General features: G+C 49.4%; 1 protein-coding gene across 2 annotated transcripts in view; it reads right to left on the reverse strand.

Moving 5' to 3' along the window:
• The window catches only part of ARRB1 (arrestin beta 1), a 76,300-nt gene that overhangs the window by 26,267 nt on the left and 28,709 nt on the right, over nt 1-21,324 (reverse strand). The window contains exon 1 of one of the 2 annotated variants that reach the window (XM_029956422.1): nt 2,857-3,100. The exons of the other annotated variant lie outside the window; for it this stretch is intronic. Coding sequence (XP_029812282.1) covers nt 2,857-2,912 — 56 coding nt within the window. The 5' untranslated portion in view covers nt 2,913-3,100. Of the gene's footprint in view, nt 1-2,856; nt 3,101-21,324 lie in introns of those variants that run through there. 2 annotated transcript variants of the gene reach the window in all.

Here is a 21,324-nt window from a genome sequence, read left to right on the forward strand (position 1 = left end):
TCGTAGGACAGAGGGCAAGGGCCTAGAGCGCTTTCCAGGCACTGTGCAAGCCTTGAGAGCCAGAACAATGTCGGGCATAATCAGATCTCACCCCCTTCAGCGCCAGCCCGCCCAAACCTCCCTTATTGCCATCACAGCTCTTGTGGGTTCTGGCCATGGCCCCTCGGCCTCCTTTTCGCACAGCAGGCTGAGGGAGTCTCTAAAGAGATGTTGGACCATACCACTCATCTGCTCAAAGTCCTCCCAGCGCAGGCAGAGGAAAAGCCTGCGTGTGTGGTCTGCCGGGCTTCACCTTCCACTCTCCCTCACCCCTCCACTCACATTGCCTGTTTGCTATTCCTCCAACATACTAGGTGGGTCCTGCCTCTGGCCTTTGCTCTTGAAGTCCCCTCCCCCCAGGATGCTCCCCACAACAGACCTGCCTGCCAGCCCCATGCCTTTCTGTGATGGGGCTCCACTGTGGCCTCGGCTCTCAACCCCTTTCCTCCCCTGGCTCTATTTTTCTTTCCAACAGCACACCAGCTTGCTAACCTACACACAAGCGACTTGCTAATTTATGCCTATCTGCTCTGCTAACATGTCAGCTCCATGAGGCACAGAGCTTGGCCCTTCTTCTCCACGGATTTCTCCTGAGCGCCTAGAACGGCATCCCTGGTAGGTGTTTAATAAATCTGTGTTAATGCATGGTGGGTAGCAAGCACTCAACAAATAGTAGAGTGAGTGAATGAATGAGTGAAGGAATCAAATGAAAAACTGAGGCCTAGGAAAGACGGGCCATGTGTCCATGGCCACACAGCAGAGCACTGGGTGTGCAGTCCCCCAACTCTTGCAAAGTGCTTGCTGGGCTTTCTAGAGCACACTGTGGTCCCCACCCAGCACCCCCTCATCCGCTCTCTCCGCTGGGCCTGGGAGCATGAGACCCTCTCACCAGGCCACCATCATCTAGTCCCAGAATTGCTCAGAACACTGTTGGGAGGAGAGAAGAAAAATGAAAGAGGCAGAGCCTCAGAGACTAGAGAAGGTGTTGGAGGAGGGAGCAGGAAGGGAGGGGAGGAGTGAGAGGAGGGGAGGGGGATGCTGTCCCGCAGGCATGAAAATAACAGATGGAATGAGAGAGGGAAAAACAAACAAAAAGAGAAACTCAAAAACAGAGGGATGGAGTGGAGGGAGGGAGCAGGCCCACAAAAGTCCCAGAGGGTCTACACAACCCACATGGCTCCCCGAGAGCAGGGAGTACAGCAGGCATCCAGGGCAAGGCAGGGTGAGACCCACAGTGCCACAGTGACAGTTGCTCCTCCCAGAGGGGTGGCCCTGTGCTGCCTCCAAAGCACCCCCTCCAACTTCTGGGGTCCAAGGGACCAGGGATAGGTCTGAGCCTGTCTTGCAAGGAGGACCTGGTGCATCTCTTCCCCACCTCCCCTGGTTCTGGACTTTTCTCCTCCTTATAAATATTTATGAGTGTTTGGAGTGTGAAAATGCCACAGTCAGCTGGGGTGTAATAGTTGCTAAAGTGAGAAAAAAATACAGATCATACGGTTTGAACCAGCAGCTCCCAAGCGAGGGCTGGATTCGCAGAGGAGGCTCCAGAAGTGGCACAGGCCCCAGCGACCCCAACAGCTTTCAGAAACCTTAGTCCACCTCTCAGGAGCCCAGGCTCTGACAGAAAGGAGAGACCACAAATGCCTGAGTTATAACTGAATCAGGGAAACAACTGAGTCAGGGAAAGCCATTCTAGTGATCCTTGAGAGGGCCAAGGGGCACCCCACCACAGGAGGGGGCTGAGGGCCAGGCTGGGAGGAGTGATGGTAATAAGGGAGGGACGGATGGAGGAAGGGCAATAAGACAGAACAAGCATTTGTTGAGTGCCTACTTAATTGTTTCTCATAACACACGTGAAATGGACATTATAACTCCCATTTTACTGATCATGAACTCAAGGTTCAGAGACATCTAATCATTTGTCCAGGAACACACAGCAAGCAAGAGGCTAAATCAGGATTCAGACGCAATTCTGTCTGCCTCCAGAGACTGGGCCCTTTATAGACCACACTGCTACTTTCCTAAAGCAAGGGTTTTTCATCAGCTTTGGGGAAATGTAGAAGAGAGGGGAAATGAGAACTGGGGAGGTGAGGGGGAAGAGATGAAAGGGTGAGTAAGGATCGAGAAGGAGACCAAGGGCAACAAGGGCAGGAAACTTGGCCAGTGGTGGGGAATGTCCCGCTAACTCGGTCAGCCCTGGGGCCACCTGCTCAGGAAGCTGGGACTCGGATGGTTTCTTCAAACAACAACAGCAGCTTCCCCTGCCCTGAGCACCTGTTCTGCCCTAGTCATGCCTCGGAGTGTTTTTCCCAGAATACTGCTGAGCCTTCAACAATCCATTTCAGGGATGAGGAAATTCAGGCTCCGAGAGGGGAACTCTGTCTGTCTCCAGAGTCCACATCCTTTCCAGTCTGTTGCCCAGCCAAGCCCGCCCTGAAACAGCCCTACTGGCTTCCTGACCCCAACTCGGGGCGGGGGCGGGGGCGGGGGGGGGGGGTGTGCTCTCAGTTCACTGGGCCCTGCCCTTGTGCAGCACCATACACATGGCTTCTACCGGTCCACTGCGAAGAGCAAGTGCAAATGCCCAAGACTGTGGTCGAAACCAAACTTCCAGATTGTGGAACAGCTGGGTTTGGTTCCCCCTGAGACCCATCCATGCCCCGCCAGCCTGATTCTCAGAGTCAAAGCTGGGTCGCCTAAGAGAAATACCAGTGATGTCCTAGCTAATTAAAGCATACTGGAGACAAACAACAGAAACCCAACAAGAGTGGCTCGAGAAAAGGGGGAGGGAGTATGAGAAGGAGACAAAAATCTCACGGGAAGGATGCGCAGGCAGAATGCAGGAGTGCTGGAGCCTGGAAGGGGGAAGCCATCAGTCTGTCCGGCTGCTCTCTCTCCACCTCTCCCCCTGGGGCTGCATGTTCTCAGGCCTGAACTGCTCTCCGGGCCGCTGCTCCATGGTCTCTGGGGACCAACTCTCCTTGCTTACTCAGGGCTTTTCTGCTCCTCCATCATTTTGGCTCATATGTGGCTCTCACTCCGACCCTGCTTCTACTCTGCCTCTCGCTCAGCTTCTCACTGTTAACTGGCTCAATGGCCCAATTCCAAATTCCCAGGAAAGGAATTTGATTGATCAGCTTTGGTCAGGTGCCCCATGCCTGGACCAATCAGCTCTGACAAGGGCGTGTCACGTGTTCCACGAGGCTCTGGCAGAGAAGGGCTTATAGAGTAGTGTTTTATGAATCAGGGGTCACAACCCATTAGCTGATGATGAAATCAGTTTAAATAGTGCCACCAGCACTTAGAGAAGAGATAAGCATTAACACAGACAACAAGGGTATAGTAGATATTACTATATTTACCAATATTCCATTTCCCTCTAACGCTGAGAAAATTTCTCCAGCCCTGCGAAATTAGAAATGCCCACACGACTTGCTCTGGCCAATGAGATAGGACTAGAAGTGCCCCAGGTCACTTAGGGGTAGAAACATATAAGGGCTAGTGCATGTATTAGTTTTCTATGGAGCCTTTAACAGATGACCACAAATTTAGTGGCTTAAAACAACATATACTTAGCTTACAGCTTTGTAGTTCAGAGGTTCAAAATGTACCCCACTGGGTTAAAATCAAGATGCTGGCGGGGCCATATTTTTTTCCGGAGACTCCAGAGGTGCATCTGTTTCCTCACCCTTTCCAGCTTGTAGAGGTCACCCACATCTGTCTCACGGCCTCTTCCTCCATCTTCAAGGCCAACAGCAGCAGGTTGAGTTCTTATTATATTGTGTCATTCTCCCCTCTTCTGCCCCCTCTTCTATTTTAAAGACCTTTATGAATACATTTGACCCTCTAATGTAAGGTGAACTGGTTTAGCAAACTTAATTCCATCTGCAACTGTAATTTCCCTTTTGCCATGATTCATACCACGTTCAAAGGTGTCAAGTATTAGTATGCAGACGTATTTGGGGAGCCACTTTTCTGCCTACCCCACCCTCCTTCCATTCCCGCTGATATCAGCAATGGTCTGGAGGGAGAAGACTTCTGTAAACTAAATACCAGGGCTATCCAGTTACATGATAGATGTGGAACACGACAGAACAAGAAAGCTCTTGCACCACTAAGAAATGGGGCTGTGTGTTACTGCAGCTTCTCCAGGCTGATACAAAAAGTATTATTTCACAACACTTTCATTTCAGGTCAGCTGAGTTACAATGTTAAGTGAATTTCTCGCTGCAAATGTTTTCATTTTTTTGATCCACTGTTCTAGAGAAACATGCCTAAAATGAACATGTTCTATCAACGTCTGTGCAGTCGGCTGGATCCTGTTTCCGGATTTCATTCCATCAGTCTGGTGCTACCAGGTGGGCAGGCAGGTCGGCTCTCCAGTAACCGTGATGTTGGCTTTTCCAGCGAGTCCCCTTCCCTACCTGCAGCACGGGATACTTGCTGATCAGTTTTAATATTCTGCTGCCCTTCTGTGAGCCACCTGTCCTCCCAGCGTCCATCTGTGCCTGTGCCATGAGGGACCCAGAACAAAGTACTTTCCATGATAGATGGAAAAAGCAACAGTCTTTGGTACAGCCAAACAATGGAATATTACATAGCACTGAAATTATTCATGCATTTTTCATAACACTAGGAAATGCCTAGGATAGAATATTAAGCAGAATATTCAGGATTCAAAACAATATATTTGGCATGAGCTCAACCCTATAGTCAATAAATATCAAAAGAAAGAATAAGAAGACTTAATGTTAAGGTGGCAATAATTCCCAAATTGATCTATAGATTCAGTGCAATCCCTATTAAAATCCCAGCTGGACTTTTTTTTCCAGAAATGAACAGGCTGGCCCTAAAATTCATATGGAAATCCAAAGGCCCAGAACAGCCAAAACAATCTTGAAAACACAAAATAGAATCAAGTCGGAGGATTCATACTCCCACATTCAAAAGTTACTACAAAGCTACAGTAATCAAAAGTGGGTGATGCTGGCATAAAGATAGACACATAAATCAATGGAACAGAACTGAAAGTATACAGATAAACCCATATATTTATGGTCAATTGATTTTTGACACAGTATATAAGACAAGTCAATGGGGGAAAAACACAAAGCAGTTTTTTCAACAAATAATGGTGGGACAACTGGATATCCACATGCAAAAATAAAATAAATTAAATTAAATTAAAAAATAAAATAAATAAAATTAAATTAAAAAATAAAATAAATAAAATTTAAAAAAAGTTAGACCCCCCCACCTCACACCATATATAAATATTAACTCTAAATGGATCAAAGACCTTAATGTAAGAGTTATAACTTTTCAGCTCTTAGAAGAAAACTTAAGCATAAATCAACATGACCTTGGATCAGGCAATGCTAACCTTAGATATGACACCAAAAGCATAGACAACTTAAAAAAGAAAGAGATAAATTTGCCTTTATTGAAACTAAAACCTTTTGAGCTTCAAAGGTCACTATCAAAAAAGTGAAAAGGCAGCCCATAGAAGAGACAAAATTTTCTCAAATCATGTATCTGATAAGGGTTTAGTATGCAGAATATATAAAAACCCTATTACAATTCAACAATTGGCAGGCAAATAATACGATTAAAAATAGGCAGGGGGCACTGGGTGGCTCCGTTGGAACAGTGTCTGACTTCGGCTCAGGTCATGATCTCAGTTCATGAGTTTGAGCCCCACCTCAGGCTCTGCATTGACAGTACAGAGCCTACTTTGGATCCTCTGTCTCCCTCTCTCTCTCTGCCCCTACCCAACTCTCTCTCTCTTTCTCTCTCTCTCAAAAATAAATACATGTTAAAAACATTTTTAAAAAAGATTTTAAAAAGTGGGCAATGGATTTGAATAAACATTTTTCCAAAGAGGATATAACAAGTGGCCAATAAGCACATGAAAAGATATTCAACATTATTAGTCATCAAAGCCACGTCACACCACTATGATACCCACAATCAAAAAAAGACAATAACAGTGCTATCAAGGATGTGGAGAAATTGAAACCCTCCTCATACATGGTTGGTGGTAATGCAACATGGTGGGATCTCTTTGGAAAATAGTTTGGCAGTTTCTCTGAAAAGGAAACATAGTTACCCATATAACCCAGCAATTCTATCCTTGGGTACATGCTTGAGAGAACTGAAAATATATGCCCACACAAAAACTAGTACAGAAATATCCATAGCACACACTATTCATAATAGTCATAAAGGGTAAAAAAGAAAATCAAATGTCCATCAATTGATGAATGTATTTTTATGTGGTATATCTATACAAAGAAATAGTATTTAGCTATAAAAAGAGATGACATACAGATTCCATACAGATCCATACAACGTGGATAAACCTTGAAAACATGTCATATGAAAGAAGTCAGACACAAAAGACCACCTATTTGTGTGATTCCATTTACAGGAAATGTCCAGAACAGACAAGCACAGAGAGACGGAAAGCAGGTTAGTGGTTGCCATGGGTTGGTGTGAGGGGGACTCAAAGAGTGACTGCTAACAGGTATGGGGTTTCTTTTAGGGGTGAGGAAAATGTCCTGAAATTAGGGGTGCCTGGGTGGCTCAGTCAGTTAAGCAACTGACTCTTGATTTCAGCTCAGGTCATGATTTCATGGTTTGTGGGACCAAGCCTCATGTCACTGGCTCTGCCGACAGTGTGGAGCCTGCTTGAGATTCTCTTACTCCCTCTCTCTCTGCCCCTCCCCTGCACGTGCATGTGTGAGCTTGCTCTCTCTCTCTCTCTCTCTCTCTCCCCCAAAATAAATAAACAGTTTTTAAATGTCCTGGAATTAGATAGTTGTTCAATCTTGTGAATATACTAAAAACCACTATATTTTACCCAAAAATTCTGAATACTATGGCATGTAAATTATATGTCAATTAAAGAAATAATACTAAAAACAAACCCCCAAGAATAAATGAAAGGAAAGGAAATGTGTCTAAATATTAACAGGGGTAAAAGAAGATTCCCTCCACACACCAACCCCCTTCTTTATACATCTTATTTTTCTATATTGTACAATAAGCATAAGTTACTTTACAAAGATGCCGGGTCCTCCCTAACAAGATAGGCCTCGGGTCTTGGTGAAAGGAGAGTCTGGAAAAAAAAAACATTGTTAGTAAAGTAGAGAAATATAGATCCTGTTACTCTGAATCTTTTGATTTTGGGTCTCTCCTTCTGCAATTTTACAATCCAGAGTCCATATCTCTGCGATTGCTCAGATCCCTCCCAGACCTGCTGTGCTGTCTTCTGCTCAGCTATTTCTTTCTCCAGGAAGCCTTCCCTGACACCCTCCAAGTCCCACACCCAGTGGGGAGTCACAGCATCTCCCCCACTTTGTGACGGTTTGTTTGCTCACTCTCTGCTTCACTTAACATGAATGAGAGCACAGATCTCATTTGTGTTATTGACACTGGCTCCCCAGGGCAGAGCATGGCTCCTGGAGCACAGTCGGGGCTCTGTAAATAAATATGGTTGAATGTTGTTGAATGAACAAATGCTCTAAGAGAGAATTGTCAACAGTGAGGTTGGAGGAGGTTTACAAAGATGGTGGTGTAAGGACGCAGGTCTGAAACTGACTCCATGAAACAATAGAAGGGCACACATTGCCCAAGGCAAGAGGGACCACCCTTGTAATACCCTTAACATTCCTAAGGACAGGCCTAGAAATAGAAGCTATAGGTAATCACTTATTGCTTAAGGCTAGTTACACCCTACGTGAGGATCCTGGGTCCTGGGTCCACTCTGTAATTGGTTAACACTCTAAATGTTGTAATTGGAAAAACCTGCTGTCAATAATATTGTATAATAATAACTGGATCACTGTACCTGTGTCACAATTTCCTGTAACTCCCCCTTCCCAAACTCATAAAAGCCCTACCCCACCTTTGTTCAGGGCTCTCAGCATGGATCTACCACGCCAGTAAAGTCTGTGAGCCCGAGTTTAGGCCCTGGCGAGCCTAAGCCCGTAATAAAGCCCTTTGCTTTCGCATGCGTGACTCGGTCTCCCTGGTAGTCTCTGGTTTTGGGAGGTGATATTAAAATCTGGGCATAACAGTGGCTGGTGATGATCCTTTGCTCTGGGTGAGCAGACTGGAGATTTCTTCTTCTGTCTATACTTCTCTTTGGCTGTCAGGATCCATGGGCACTGGGCTTAGAAAACGCTTCACAGGGGCAGTGTCCCAGCCGTCTCAGGCTGAGTCAGGAATACAACTGATGTATCTAAAATGGGCCCCTGCTCAGCTTTGATAAAACTCTCCCACTAAGCACTCACCTACCCACGTTCACACCGCCCCTCCCACTGCCAGGCTCTGGGGGCACTAAGGTGAATAATTCATGGTCCCTGCTGACAAATGATCCTGATATACAGCCCAGTCAGAGAAAGCCACCAAGCACGATGACCTCGGTGCATTAAGCTCTCATTAGAAGTCAGATACGGTGCTAAGAAGTTCACACACTTTGAGATATTGTGTTATCCATCTGAAGAGTCCCATTTTTTAGACCTATGACTCCAATAAATAACCTATCCAAAGTCATGAAGTCAGTATCAGAACATTTACATAGGAGAGAAACCCCAGGAATGGGCTGCCGGTGGGAAATCATTTAAACAAAACATGTCTTACTCAACAGCAGGAACTTCATCCTGGAGAGACTACTGACGAATGTGCATTCACTACCTGTGAACGGAGGGAGCGCTGGGAACAATTCATTCCTTTATGAGCCTCGGAAAATTCGTGGTGGAGAAAAACGCTATGAATACAGTGAATGTGGGAAGACCTTCAAATATTACTGTCTTCAGTCAACATCAGAAAACTCACACCAGAGAGAAACGAGGTGCCAGTTACTGCTCTAAGTAAGTGTGCCATAAATAGTAACTTGCTTGTTCCTCCAACAACCTTATAAGGAGGTACTACTACATCCTCGTTTCAGCAATGGGGAACCTGAGGCACAGAGAGAGAGTCTAATTTTCCCAAGATCACACAGCTAGGAGGGGCAGGGCTAGATACTGGAGCTGAGGCAGTCTGGCTCTAGAGATCACACTTTTAATCACTCACAATGATACCTTGCAAGTGGGATTGGGTGGGTCTGTCTGGCAAGGCAGGAAGGTCTTGAGGGGAGGCGGTAGCAATGAGGAAGACCTTGAAGAACATTCAGACCTCTGCAGGCCGAGATCTGGAAAGGGTGACTGAGTCCATGGGGTGCTTGGAAAATAGCAGGCAGCCTGGTGTGGCTGACGTGTGCCCCGCATGCCTGGGAGTAGAATGGGCCAGAGAAGGATCCATTCACTGCCCAGATAGTCATGGAGCACGTCCACACACCAGGCCCTGGGCTAGGTGTGAAGGGCCTTGAGAATGCCAAGCTGAGGAACTTGGACCATCACCAGAAGGCAACAGGGAGCCACGGGCATCTGGGGGAGGGAGAGTGACTGGCCAGGGCTGTATTTTGGACATAGAGGTGCCCTAATCCCATAAGTTTCCTCCATCTCTGCCCCAATAGCAATCATGACTCAGTTGGGTAGGGTGGGGACCACACAAGGGGGTATTCCTTCTGCCCTACATTTTGACCCACTTTCCGGGTGTGAGAGCAGCCATCAGGGAGCAGGGAGGCGTGAGGAGCAGGTGGCTATGGCAGCAAAGAGGTTTCTAGGGCCCTTATCACACACTCCCTGGTAGCAGAGTTATTTGTGTACAAGCTTGTCTGCTCTGCCAGAATTGAACAGCCCTTCCTGTGTCAGAACATTACCTGCCTGTTTACCCGCCATTAGTGCACCTGCTTCTCAGGACAGTCCGGGGTGGGGGAGAAGGCGGGAAGACAGGAAATCAGGAAATGTCACCCTCATTTCACAGATTTGGGGAGCCTGAGGGAGCATGCTGCAGCCTGCTCCATTTGGCAAATGGAGAAATCACAACCCAAGGGAGGGAAGAGTCCTGTGCTGGGGCCAGGAAATAGGCTCAAAGAGACGTGCCGACATGTGCAGAGTCGCAGACAGGGAGGAGAGCCCCAGGTTTCTGGTGCTCCTGTCATATTACAGCTCAAAACCCAGCATGCCTCCTTTGGGCTGCTGCATGGCTCCCTGGGCACAGGGTGCCATGCCTGGCAGGGCTAAGGGGCAGGGGTGGCCAATGGGGGCCCTGACCGAGTCAAGCTCCCAGCCTCTGGGCTTCCTGTAGCCTTCTGGGCAGACAGCAATTCCTCCAACTTCCCGTCTGCATTCACATGTTCCCTTTTCTGGCCATGATCCATACTTGGGGAGATTTCCAGGGAGTGCAGAGTGAGGAAGGAGGGGAGCCACCAGGTGGCTTAATGGCGGGGCATGGCCCATTTGCTGGTAACCTACGAAACCGGAGACCTGAAAGTCAAGGGCTAATACAAATTTCAATGCGCGGGCTGGCAGCTGGACCCCAAAGGCCCCGCAGACAGCACCTGAACATTCTCATCTTCTCTAGGTTTGAGAGTGGGGAGGGCTACTGGGGCAGGAAAACGGTGCAGACCCTAGAAGCAAGCAGACCCTGCCTGAATCCTGGGTGACCTCAGGCCAGCTTAACACCTCTCTGAGATTTTTCTCATCTGGAATACTGGGGTGAAATCTACCTCACAGGCAGAAGGCACATAGAAAGACTTGGTACACAGTACAGAATTGATCAAATGAAGCCAACATCATTGGTTACAGGATTATTATTGTCATCAACATTCCACTGGCCAGCACTCTGCCTTGCTTCTCATACCCCGGGGACAGTTCGAGCCTAAATCCCCCTCGAGTGGGAAGGCCTTGGGGTGGGAAGAGATGGTTATGTTACCCTTGCTGGAGACAGGGAAGGTTTTTAAGCTGTCTTCCTCTTAGTCTCAGACGGAAAACAATAGTTTATAATGTTCTCTTCCCAGTTTAGACCCTCACATTTCAGACATCTCTGGAGACATGCCCTATTTCTTCTTTCTATAGAAGCTTCTCCTTCAGTTCTCCCAATAGCAATCCTTTCTTCCCTGTGTCACCTCATCCAAGAAGCCTTCCCTGACTGTTTCAGTCAGTGCCCTTGCCCTGAGTCCTCTCATCTCCAGAGGGCCTTTACCTGTTCCTCTCTCCTCCCTCCTTCCCTTCTCTCCTCTTTCCATCCATCTTTCTGACTTCCCTCCTTTCTTTTCTTCCTTTTATTTTCCAGTGTCTGGGCCTGACACTGTTCTTACGTCCAGCAGGTACAGGCCCCGGTGCCCTGTCCTCACGGCACCTACACTCTGGAGCAGGGAGGCAGATACTCCCTAAATACACAGACCGTCCCTCAGAAGCACAGCGGGCAGGTGGGATGAGATGATGGATAATGTCCAGCATGGTTCCAGGCATAAGAGAGCCACCCATACACATTACGGCCCCTCCCTCCTTCTCTCTCCAGCACCCGTGTCCCCGCGGCACCCACACGGGCCTGCGCTTCGCCTCGCCTCAGTGACAGCCACGGAATGCTGAAACACTGCAGAGAGCAGGAACCTCTTCCTTCCATCATTCATTTTCCTTGGTACATAGTCAGTGCTAAATAAATATTTTGAATGAATGAATAAATGAATCAAGGAGAACCAAACAATGAGCTTGAAGCTGGGGAAAAATAGGACCTGGGCCAAGAGGCAAATCAGAGGTGGGCACCCTGGCCGGCAGGATGGGACGCATCGCGTGGACCTCGGCGAGAGCCCGGGCCATACAGGGTGGCCCCAGACACAAGGTAGTCAGATTGTCCCAGAAGAAGACTTTATTTGTCTGGGTTTGGTGTTCTGTTTTGTTTTGCCAATTTGAACATGTAAACTTTCACGGTTATAGAATAACATATGAAAATGAGATATTAATTCAGAAGCATTACTTTTTTTCCTCTTCTTACATTTCATTAAACATCAGAACAGATCACCATGGCAACGCATCACCCACTCTCTGTCAACCACCTTGGGAGTGGGTCAAAGGCTAAGAGCCCTCTGGAGTCAGGGGCTTTGTTCAGACTATACGTTATGGCCTAAGCTGGTGGCACTTTTCTGAGAAAGAATTATAGGGGGAAAAGTACATGCCTTATACTTAGCCAGATACGGTGCCTTTGATGTGCAAGAGGGGGCTCCTATAGGCTCATAAGAGCCTACCACCGCATTTGTAGATTTTGTGAGCTAGTGCTTAAACACAGCCATTGCCAAGTGCTGAGGGTGAGTTTGCCCCATGGGGGGACAACTGGCAATGTCTGGAAACATTTTGGGTGCTCACCACTTGGAGAAGGGGTGCTACTGGCACCCAGTGGGTAGAGGTCAGGGATGCTGCCTGCACAATGCACAGCCTCCACCTATTCCCATCTCCAACAAGGAATCAGCAGCCCAAATGATTTTAGTGCTGATGGTGAGAAATCCTGGCCTAAACTTACAGTTAAATAAATTATATTAAAAACAAAGGGGAGATATAATCAAAACTTATCACTTATTATTTCACTATATTTCCTTATGATGCTCTTGAGGCTATTGAGGTCCACAAGATCCATATGGTGGGAATAATGTATGATGATGTCCCCAACTCCATGTTCAATGACATCCCTTCAGTAGGGTGAAATCCTTAGTGGGAGAACTGACACCACAGAAATTGGCAAGTGCTACAACACCACCCTCTTTCTTTTTCTGGACAGCCACTTGTTACCAGTACACCATTGGGCATAACCCTAAATAGAGAAGGGAATTCACAAGCCTGGTAAATGCTTCTAAGTTTCCAACCCTGGTAGATGGCTCAGCACCAGCCTGCTTGATACAGTGTGTAACAAGGATGTAAACATGCCAACACGCACAAAGTCCACATCTCATACACACACACCACGCACACCACACACACGCACAGACACATACACCCCACACATAGCCACAGATACCGCACACACACCACACACCCTCCAGATATACCAACAGACATCACACACACCACACATAGAAAACACACCACACACCACACACACCACACCACACACACATTGTATACATTCGCCACACACACCTACACCACACACGCATACAACATCTGCTTTATACCTCAGGTGCACATGTACCCCACAGACACTTATACATACCACACACAGACCACTCACACAACTATAAGCACAATACACACCTGCAACTCACAGCTCACACACAGCACCCTCGCACACATCACAGAAATACCCATGGAAGTAGCCTTCTAGCCAGCAGAGAACTTACAGAATGAGAACAGTAAAGGAATGCCCACCTGACTGACCACATTCTTCAATGTCTCTGTACCTTTACCTTGACTCCCTCCTCATCCTCTGTGGCCCACCCTCCCCCACACACCATCTCCCTACCAGCCTGCTAAGGTGAAGGTCTCAATCATACCCCCCTCCAGGGATACCATCCAGTGTCCCTGTCTCAGTGCCCATTCCTCAGCCCTGGCTGAGTGGTTACCCATCTCTGCTCTGTGCCCAGCTCTCTGTCAGCTGAGCCCAGTTGGCCAGGGCCTCCAGGGTCTGGCATCCGCCCCTTCCCAGAGCTCATGACAAGCAGTTCCCTGAGTGACTCCACCCACTTAGTCACTTGGCTGCCACTAGATGCTGCTAAGTCCAAACCTCTACCTCCAGCCAGACCCTCTCTGCCCCCACACCCACCAGCCTTGTGACATCTCTACTCAAATGTCCCCCAACTCCTCAGACAAGTCCCAAGCACACTTTCCATCTATCCACACCTGTTCCTTGCTTAGGTTCTCTGCCCCTGCTCATCTCAAAGTTCAGAGATGCTCAATGCACATCTCATGAATAGAAGAATAAATTATGTAAATCCTGCAAAGAGACAGAAAAAAAACCAAACTTCCATGTGAGGCAGATAGGAAGTCTTACCCCATTTTGCAGATGAGAGTCCTGTGTTTTGGCGACGTTAAGGGACTGGCCCAGAAGCAGCAGCCAACAGGGTGGGGGTGGGAGGCAAAGACAGGTAAGGCTGTGTTAGACCCAGAGCCGGGGGCTGCGGGCAGCAGCAATGAGGCCAGGGCAGGCCCTGCAGGATCAGCTCCCCCTGGCCCCAAGTGCGGGGGTTAGTTACAAAGAAAAGGAAAAGGCGTTCCTGATATGCGTCCTGTTTCCTCTCCTCCTCTGGGCTTCTCAGGCCTTGGAGGGCGGATGTCTCTGGGCTGGTAACACTCAGCCTGTGCACAGTCAGAGGGTGAGGGTCTCCCTGGGACCCTTCCCCCGCGCTCCCCCAGCAGCTGGGACTGCATGAAGACAGGGGCTCTCTGGAGTGACCTCTCAAGCGCCCCTTCCCAGCCTGGGAGCGCCTCCATCCTCTATCCCCAGTGGATTCTCATCACAGCCAGGTACCTCCTGTCCATCAGACTATCTCATAAAGGCACCTCCACTGGGAAGCCTTCCGTGTCACCCTCACTTGCTATGAAGTCCTTCTATAGTCCCCCTTCTCCCCTTCCTCCCTGTCCCACAGCAGCTGAGCCCATTACTTTGCCTGGTCTTCTGTGGCAATTGTCTGTAGAGCTGGGCTTCCCATAAATGAGGCAGGGGGTGGAAAGCAGGGAAAAGAGAGACAAAGGCAGAGGCCATAAAAATGAGGGTTCTTGAGTGAAAGGACAAGATGAGCCTCCCCCTTCAGACAGAGGTCTTCCTGAGGGCAGAGGGCAATTCTCCTCCATCAGATAAAGATTTCCCTGAGGGAAATGGCTATGACTTTCCATTACAGGAGGTTCCTGCAGGACAGAGATCATGCCTCTTTCCTTAAACAAGGAGCTGCCTGAGGATAAGAGGGCTGTGTTCCCTCCATTTTAAATAGGGAGCCCTAGGAAATAGAAGCCACATCCCCCCCCCCCGCCCCTCCCCATCAGACAGGAGTCTCTCTCCTGGAGTCTCTCTCCTCCTCCATCAGACTAGGAGCTCCCAGAGGGCACACTCCTTGCTGCTGCCCCCACAACAGTCCTCAGAACAGACTTCAGCTCAGTCTAAGACACAGAGAAGGGCTTCCTTCCTGGCCAGAGTTGGGGGGAGTCTTGCCCACTCCTCCCTTGCATGGGGTCCAATGCCAATTTCCCATTCATGCCTTCAGCTGACCCAAAGCTGCCTTGCTGTGCTTAAGGCAGCCACATGTCTGGGCAGAAGCCACCGGCCCTCTGTCCCAGCCCAGGAATGTAGACTTCTCAAGAGATTTTGAAGAGGGCGACTGGGAGAGCCTCAAGAAGGGGATGCCTGGACAGGCAGCTCTGGCCTGGATGTGACCAGATGTGTGGGTTGGACGGGTCTCTGCTCCTGGCTCTGCCACCAGCTGGGCAAACTTTTTTCCCCTGTGGCCACTATCACCCCTCCTACCCCCAAATCTCCAAACTCTGTCATCATCTACTGTTGGCTAAAGTGGCAGGAGGCACAGGAGAGGAAGGACAGCAGAGCCCTTCCCAGGTCCCGCCTGGAGGACATCACAGGCTTCCCAGAGCGCCAGGTGCCGTCCCTGAGCCTGGTCCAAGCCGCCTTCACAACCCTCTTCCCTACATGTGCCAGCTCCAGGGAGCTGCTATTAGTTAGCATCGATCCACAAAGTGCTTTGCCGACACTGTTTATGAGCTTAGCCTCACCCAGGGCCCTGGGGGCTAGGAGCAAGGGGTGGAAATGGAGCTGGGGGCCCAGGCCACTGGGCAGAGTGACAGAGCAGTGGAGCCCCAAGACCAAGGCCCAGACAAGCCCAGGGCCAGCACTCAGTAAATGTTAGCTGAATACATGTTCACTGAAAAGCCACCTTAACCTGGTAACTTAATCTGGGTATATTTTCTCATTAAGGATTGTTATAAATGATGTTTGTCGTGTTTAATACAAGCCCAGCACTTTTCTAAACACCATAGTAACTCATATAATCCTCACAAGAATGCTGTAAGGTAGATACTCTTATTATTCCCTCTCTACATAGGAAGAAACTCAGACACAGAAAGGGTAAGTAACTTGCCGAAAGTCACAGAGCAGAAAAGAAATGGAAGCAGCTTAAACCATCTACTTGATAGATTAAGAAATAAAAATATAATAACAATGCTTCTGAAGTTTTTTAAACTATTTATTTATTTATTTATTTATTTTTAGAGAGAGAGAAAGAGAGGGAGAGCAGAGGAGGGGCAGAGACAGGGGGACAGAGGATCTGAAGCAGGCTCTGCACTGACAGCAGAGAGCCTGACACGGGACTCGAACTCATGAAGTCAACCATTCAGCCAACCGAGCCACCCAGGCGCCTCAACGCTTCTGAATCTTAAAAGAATTTGATCATTTTGGAAGACACAATTTATCCTGTGTTCCACACTGAATACATCCATTCTCAGACGTATGGACGTATTGTGGAACGGTCAGGATGTAAGGGGTTCTCTCAAAGAGTAGTATGACAGAGGTAAAACACGTGCTTCTTGGTTATCTCAAAATCATAGTTGTTTTGAAACTTGACTGTGTAGTTTTATTAAAATTTAGAAAACAAGAAAAAATCACAATAGCAATGGTTTTAAGATTTATCATTTATGTGTTATGTGCTAGGGACTTCACGTATTTATCCTGTTTAAATTCTTGAGGTCAACTCAAGGAAGAAAAGGCATTTTTCGCCTCTGAGGGTGCCCATCTCCTACACCTCCTTGGTGGGCCTGGTCCATCAGATGTTTGCCCCGCCTGGGCTGGGAGCTCTTCCAGGGCAGGGCTGTGCTTGGCACAGAGAAGGGGCATCTCGGAGGAGTTAAGGGCTTGGGGTCAGGCTGACCGTTGCTTCATCAGCCTGCACTTTAGCTGTCTGGAGTGTTAAATGAGGCCCTGGCACAAAAGTTAGAGCTCTGTATAAGTGCTGCAAATATGAACCACCACCAGCAGCACAATAATCAGACGAGCTGGGTGCCCTAGGGCAGGTTCCAGCCCATCTTGGCCTCAGCTGGCTCACCAGCTCTCAGTGGGGGTCACGTTACCTTGATGGGCCTGGGCAGCTGAGAGGAGATAATGGGTATGAGGAGCTCCTCTGAGGCCAGAGTCAAAGGCGTGTTAGGAGAATAAGGCTGAGTTATCAAGCATTTTTAAGACCTGCATTTCCATTACTTCCAAGAACACAGAGGCCTACGGATGAGATGGGCACAGCAAGGCCAGCCAAGAGCCGCTGTTGCCGGTGAGGCAGCACGCAGAAGGAGCGCCAGGGGTATCTCCGAACTACTCCCCAAACCAACCCTGGGGCTTGGTGATCCACAGCCTAACACCCACCCCAAACTGTCCACACACTCGCTCCTCATGCTGATTCCCCTCCGTTGTCCGGGGAAGTGTGAGGAGCCAGGAGGAAGAGTGCCGGCCCGTCATTTAGGCAACAATCTGTCTGCAGCGACCACTTCCGAACCAGCTCCATCGCCCAACCTAGATGCTTGTACAGCTGCTGGAATGGGTCATGAGGACCTGCTCAATTCTAAGGACTGGACTGACACATGGGGGCCTGGCCCAGGCCAGACCCTGGGAGGCCAGTTCCCCAGTGCCTTTGCCAGCCTGCCTCTGCTGTACCACAACTACAGGGACCTTGGCAAGCAGAGGGGTCTGTGGTGAATGCATTGCCTGCATATGGTTGGGGAGACAGATGCACAAACCAAAAACTATCCTGTAAAAGGCACTATGAGGGAGCATTATAAAGAACTCCGGAGAGGGCGTGGCTTGGAAGTTACACGGAACAGGTGACATCTGAAGCGGGACTGGAAGGATGATTTAAGTTTGCCAGGTCATCAAGGTGCAGAAGAGAGAACATTAAAGTGATGTGCATATGCATGGAATGACACACCCCTATATAGTGGAGTGTACATTTCAAAATCACTATCCCATTTGATACTCTCAAATCCCACAATGGTGTTACCAGGCACCCGCCCCCGCCCCCCCCCACCTTGTTACTTACATTCAAATAAGAAAAGTAAGGGCTTAGTGAAGACAAATGATGAGCCCAGGGGAAAACAGTGACTGATTTCTCAGGAGAGGGAGGGAGGGAGGGAGGGAGGGAGGGAGGGAGGGACACTGGCCAAAATGGCTCTCTTCTCTCGAAGCAGGTAGTATTCCCATAGGCCAGTGGTCCCTCATTTCCTGCCCCTGCTGGTCTATGATGCCCTCCTTCCATCCCCAACATACGGGCATCCTCCTCTGGGCCCCAGGGCCTCTCAGGAGGGCGGCCAGGAGAGGGACAGAGCAGCCTTCCAAAGAGGCCAAGGCAGATCTGAGCTATCATGAGGCCCAGCTTGGAGGCCGTGCCCTACCCTCTCCCACTCTGCCATGGCACCCCTAACCTCAACCTTTCCCACTGCAAATCTCCTCTCCTAGCTTGTCCTCTCCCCTTCTCTCGAAGCTGCAGCTGCTGCCAGCCTCTCCCTCTCCTCCCTCCACCCTTACCCTCCCCAGGGAGCAGTGAGCTCAGCCTTTCCCATCAGCCATCCCTGGGAATGATGGGAAATATGAGGCAGGCCAGGAACCGGCAGAGGCCTGCCCCAGAGAGGGAGGAGGAGAGCACAGGCTTTTCTGAGGGCCACTGGGGGCGTCTTGGGGGCAGGGCTCCATTCTGCTGCTTGTGATGAGGCCCAGGCTGCGCTAAGGGCACAGTCTGCCTGTCCTTACCACTTGCTCTAAATAAGGCGGGATCCAACTGCTAAAACTGGAGTGGGCCTCTTTTTCTGGATGGGGAGACAGGGGTCCAGGGAGAGGAGGGAAAGGAAGTATGTCTGGGGCTGACCGCCACTTTCCAGGCACTACTGGAGCCTTTCACATTCCTTGTCTCAGTGGATCCTCACCACTACTTTGCAAGGTATGTGCGGCATGCTGAAGTATGGCCGCCTAAGATGCTGACATCCCCCAATCTGTGGAACCGTGAATATGCTACCCTACACGGTAGAGGGACTTGGCAGATGAGATTTAGTTAAGGTTCTGGAAATGGGGAGATCCCCCAGGATTATCTGGGTAGATCCAGGGTCATCACAAAGGTCCTTATATGAGGCAGGCAGGAGGGTCAGAGAGAGAAAAGGCAAGGACATGCTGATGGAAGCATCAGGAGAGGAACTAGAAGATGCTATGCTGCTGGCTTTAAGACAGAGGATGGAACTGAGGGCCAAAGAATGTAGGCAGCTTCTAGAAGCTAGAAAAGGCAAAAGGATGGATTCTCTCTAGGAGCCCTCAGAAAGAGGGGCACCTGGGTAGCTCAGTTAGTTAGGCATCCAACTTTGGCTCAGGTCATGATCTCGTGGTTCATGAGTTTGAGCCCCATGTCAGGCTCTGTGCTGACAGCTCAGAGTCTGGAGCCTGCTTTGGATTCTGTGTCTCCCTCTCTCTCTCTACCCCTCCCCTACTTGCACTCTGTCTTTGTCTCTCTCAAAAATGAATAAAACATTAAAAAATTAGAGCCTCACAAGGAAGGCAGCCCTCCAACTTGGTTTAGGACTTTGGACCCCCAGAACCATAAGAGAATAAGTCAATAAATCTGTGCTGTTTTAGGCCACTATATTTGTGGTGATTTGTTACAGAAGCAATAGGAGACTAATAAAGGAAGTATTCCCATTCCTGTTTTGTAGATGAGGAAACAGCCTCAGGGAAGACACGTGACTTCCTCAGGTCCTACACACTCCCCTCCACACCACACTGGGCTTACCGGGAATCTCCACGGGCTCTTGAGGCTGGGAGCCTGCCAGCCAGGGCTTCAAGGCTGGGGGAGAATCTGAGGAGGAGGCAGGGGTCTGCCACTGCAGAGCCAAGGCCGAGGACAGAGTAGGGATGGGATCTGGGGAAGCGACAGCTCGGCCTGAAGGACTTGTATTGAGGCTGGGGCCTTCTGAAGCCAGTGACTGCGTCCTACCCTGGCCCAGCTTGAAGCGGGGAAGCATGTGACATGGACCGAGGGCCCTGCCTATGTGTAGGCTCAGCGGGCCAAGAATTTGCAAGATTCATCAAAATTAGATGAAATCTTGCCATTATTTCTCTTTGCTCCTGATAAAATCCCTGAGAGGACAGTTCCTCATCCTTCTTCCCACATGACAGGTGTGGAAAATGAGGCCCTGGGGGTTAGTGACTGGCCCAAGTTTTCACAGCCAGTAAGAAGTGGAATCTAGGTGTCCGCAATGATCAGCCTAAGGAAATCATGACCAATAGCTACTGAACTGTGTGCGCCCCACACTGTGTCTGCTGTGCCTGGTGTTTTCTCATTCTTTTTTTTTTTTTAAAGGGACTTAAAAAAATTTTTTTTAACATTTATTTATTTTTGAGAGACTGAGAGAGACAGATCATGAGCAGGGGAGGGACAAAGAGAGAGGGACACACAGAATCAGAAGCAGGCTCCAGGCTCTGAACTACCAGCACAGAGCCCAATGTGGGGCTTGAACCCAGGAACCTTGAGATCATGACCTGAGCCGAAGTCGGACACTCAACTGACTGTACCACCCAGGTGCCCCTTCTTAGTTATTCTTGATGCAGACCTGGTCAAGTCTCTCCTCTGCCTCACACCCCTTCACTGGTCCCCACAGGCTCTTCACAATCCGGGCTCACCCCCAATCTCCCCTCCCACTATATTCCCTCACCCCCCACACCCTCTAGCCACACTGACCTTGGTTTTTCCCTGGAAACATCAAACCCTTTACAACTTTGGACTCTCCCAGGGAGCCCCCACCTCACCAGCTCCAGGCCACATGGCACTCACAGTGGGGCAACCGTAGGTCCTGGCCACACCTGTTCCTCCTTGTGGGTGAGGGAGCAGGAGAAGGGCCAGAGGTCACCCCAGATAGCAGGAGGCCTGGCAGACTGGAACTGAAAGGGCGTGAGTGAGCGGATCATTTCCTACATGGTAAAGGAAGAGCAGCCTGGATGTGGGACCAGGAGTGGTAGGGTAACTTCTCAGGGGAACGGGCCCTCCCAGCAATGCAGATTCCAGGGTACTGGGGCTGAGGAGGCCTCTAAGAACATTGAGTCCCACTCCTCAGTGCATGCGTGGTCACACTGAGGCCCAGAGAAGGACATGAGTCACCCCTGGCCCCACAGCATGAGAGTCAGTTTGGGGTCGTGTTTTGGGGTCTGCCAGTCACTAGCTGGGTGGCCTTGGGCAAGATGAAAAGCGCTCTGATCCCTACTGATAAAATGGAAATAATAACAGTGCCTTTCTTGATGAATGCCTGGAGAGGACCAGGTGCATGAAGCCTCTGGTAGGTAAAAGCCACGCTCACCACTGAGGGAGCAGGGCCTGGACTCAGGGCACTGGATGGGCGAGCTCATCCCTGTCTGTGATACAGCGGGTTTAACTTCACCCCCACACAG

Source organism: Suricata suricatta, chromosome 11 (assembly GCF_006229205.1).
Source record: "Suricata suricatta isolate VVHF042 chromosome 11, meerkat_22Aug2017_6uvM2_HiC, whole genome shotgun sequence".
In the NCBI taxonomy this organism is placed as follows: domain Eukaryota; kingdom Metazoa; phylum Chordata; class Mammalia; order Carnivora; family Herpestidae; genus Suricata; species Suricata suricatta.